Source organism: Morone saxatilis, unplaced genomic scaffold, assembly GCF_004916995.1.
Source record: "Morone saxatilis isolate NCDOM2014 unplaced genomic scaffold, NCSU_SB_2.0 Contig20, whole genome shotgun sequence".
In the NCBI taxonomy this organism is placed as follows: domain Eukaryota; kingdom Metazoa; phylum Chordata; class Actinopteri; family Moronidae; genus Morone; species Morone saxatilis.
The window spans coordinates 4,728,832-4,731,086 of NW_023339763.1; the positions used below are offsets into that span (position 1 = coordinate 4,728,832).

The 2,255-nt window shown below is 44.9% G+C and overlaps 1 protein-coding gene across 1 annotated transcript; it reads right to left on the minus strand.

Annotated features, from left to right (window-relative positions):
* Nucleotides 1-599: 599 nt before the first annotated feature.
* LOC118331500 (brain mitochondrial carrier protein 1-like) lies at nt 600-2,202 on the minus strand (the record flags this gene model as incomplete). Its single annotated transcript, XM_035666481.1, is given in 3 exon segments — nt 600-738; nt 1,257-1,361; nt 1,967-2,202. Coding segments are annotated over 2 exon segments (203 nt in total), but the record flags the coding sequence as incomplete, so codon positions are not given.
* Nucleotides 2,203-2,255: the final 53 nt, after the last annotated feature.

Genomic DNA, 2,255 nt, shown 5'->3' on the forward strand with positions numbered 1-2,255 from the left:
AAATGAAAACCAGCGAAGAAATGGTTAGAGTTGCCAAGTTCCCCTTTAATCCCAGTTTGAAGTATCTTAGCCTCTATTAAAGCTCAACAGGCAAACTATGGAGAGTAGGTATTTCTTTAGGTGAGGCGTATATGGAACATTTACGTATTGTAATGTATGAAGACGACGAGACGTATTCTATATATATTTTGTTGTGCTGAGTTGTGCACTTTCTAACAACGTCCAAACCCAGAGAAATCCATCCCTCGCCACATCCCACCGTAATTAAACTACCTCTTTCGTTACCGCTTTGATGTGAACGACAACGTGCGCTTAACCAGACGTGCGTTCAGCTACAGCAGGAGTTCTCTGGTGAAGTGGTACGGAGCAGATTGAGCGGGTGCGGCCCACGCTGTGCGGACTGCATCAATCAGATAAACCCCATTATGCAATTATCATATCATAGCCTCGGTTTATTTAAATCTCATAAAACACGCACACCAACTGAACGGCATTAATGGATGTAAGACGCCTGTGTTGATGTAGTAGATTTATGTTATGTTATGTTAATTTTCTCTTCTTGAAGAACTCGTTGAACCTATAAAAGCATGTTTTTGTACCCAGAGTAAAGCGCTCGGACGCCCTCCTCCTTGCCGATCCTGAAGAGGGCATGAAACATGCCTTTGTACCGGACCTCCGTGTACTGGGACTGACCCTGGACCTGTAGCCGGGTCTTAGTCAGGTCAATGGGAAATGTGCCTGAGGATTAAAAGCAGAATAATATTAACAATGACACTAAAGATGAACTAAAAAACAGAAAATCAAGGTAATGCAGTTTCACCTGTCATTTTTAAAGTGTTTTCCTCCTACCCAGGTACCAGAAATAACATATTTCCTCTGTCTTTACATTTTGTGCAAGCAAAAGAAAACAGAAAACAAACGTACAACTTTTCTGAAATACTCTCTTTAGGTTACTGCAGGTCGTTAAAATGATAAAATACACAGTGTGGATGTGTCTAACTCTGTGCACCGTATACATCTGCAGTCCCAGGATGATGTGCACCAAAAGAAATGTGATATGCATTCAGGCTCCGGTCCTTTTTTTTTTTAAAGCTACCATTACTGAGCAGACTGCCGATGCAAATTTTTCCCCTGACTGCAAATTCAAGGACTTTAAAACCGCCTTTATTTGCATAGAAACATCTACTGCCGCTGCGTAACAGCCTTTAAACCCGACGACACACATAAGGGTCTACATGTCGTGGTGCATCACCTACCAAATTCTGCGACAATCGAGGCCATCCCTCCGTAGATGAACGGCTTCCAGTTCAAGTTGGCCATCTCCGCGGCGGCGGCTGCTGCTTCCACCGGCTGCAGCCCCGCTAAAAACAACAGCAAACCCCCCAGACAGAGGTCAATGCAGTGCTGCAACTTCAAACAATACAACATGTCGATGGACATTGAGACGCGGAGATGCTACAGATCAACGCGGCTCCTCAGCATCAGCATCCCAGAAGTACTGCGCCGGAAAGAGACGCCCGCTGTGGCGAGCACCGCGGAGGGAGAGCCGTCGTGTTTGTCGCGGGGTTGCTATTGGCTGCGAGGGCAGTCGATCAAAGTTTCGAGCGATTCCATTGGCTGGTGTTGCGAATGGGGGGGCGGGGTCAGACTGTGAGTGACAGTTCGGTGACAGCAACAGGATCACGAGAATAAAATTAAGTTATTTATTATCGTTAACGATTTGAGCGACAGAAACGCTACTTGAGTAATAAAATAAAAGTATTTTTTTTTTGTGGGTTTTAATGTGCACTTTTAATAACTGAAAACCGTTAATTTGAATCGTCTTTATTGCACAAACGGCCGTCCCCAACTGTTTTTGGGCGGTTAGCTCGAAGCCAACGGTCGCTGCTAGGCTACCAGCTAGTCCGCGAGCACTTTTAACAGTTAGCGAGAAGTTACCGTTACATGCAGCCGAAATGTGACGTACCTGTGGTGTCGGGAAAAATGGGCGAAACTGCTATTTGACTTGGTTTTCCATGACTTAATGAATATACGTGGCTTGACTTTAATAAAGTGCAAGCAGAGGAAAAACTTCTCGTCTGCTGTTAGCTTCCCATTTCTGCTAATGTCAAACACACCAGAGTCGTCGTCTTCTTCTTCCTCGGGTTTTAATTGCGGCTGACAGGCGGCTTATACGCGCATTACCGCCACCTACTGGACCGACCGAGTGGTTGATTGCCAGAATTTATTTGTTTATTATAGATAGATAGATAGAT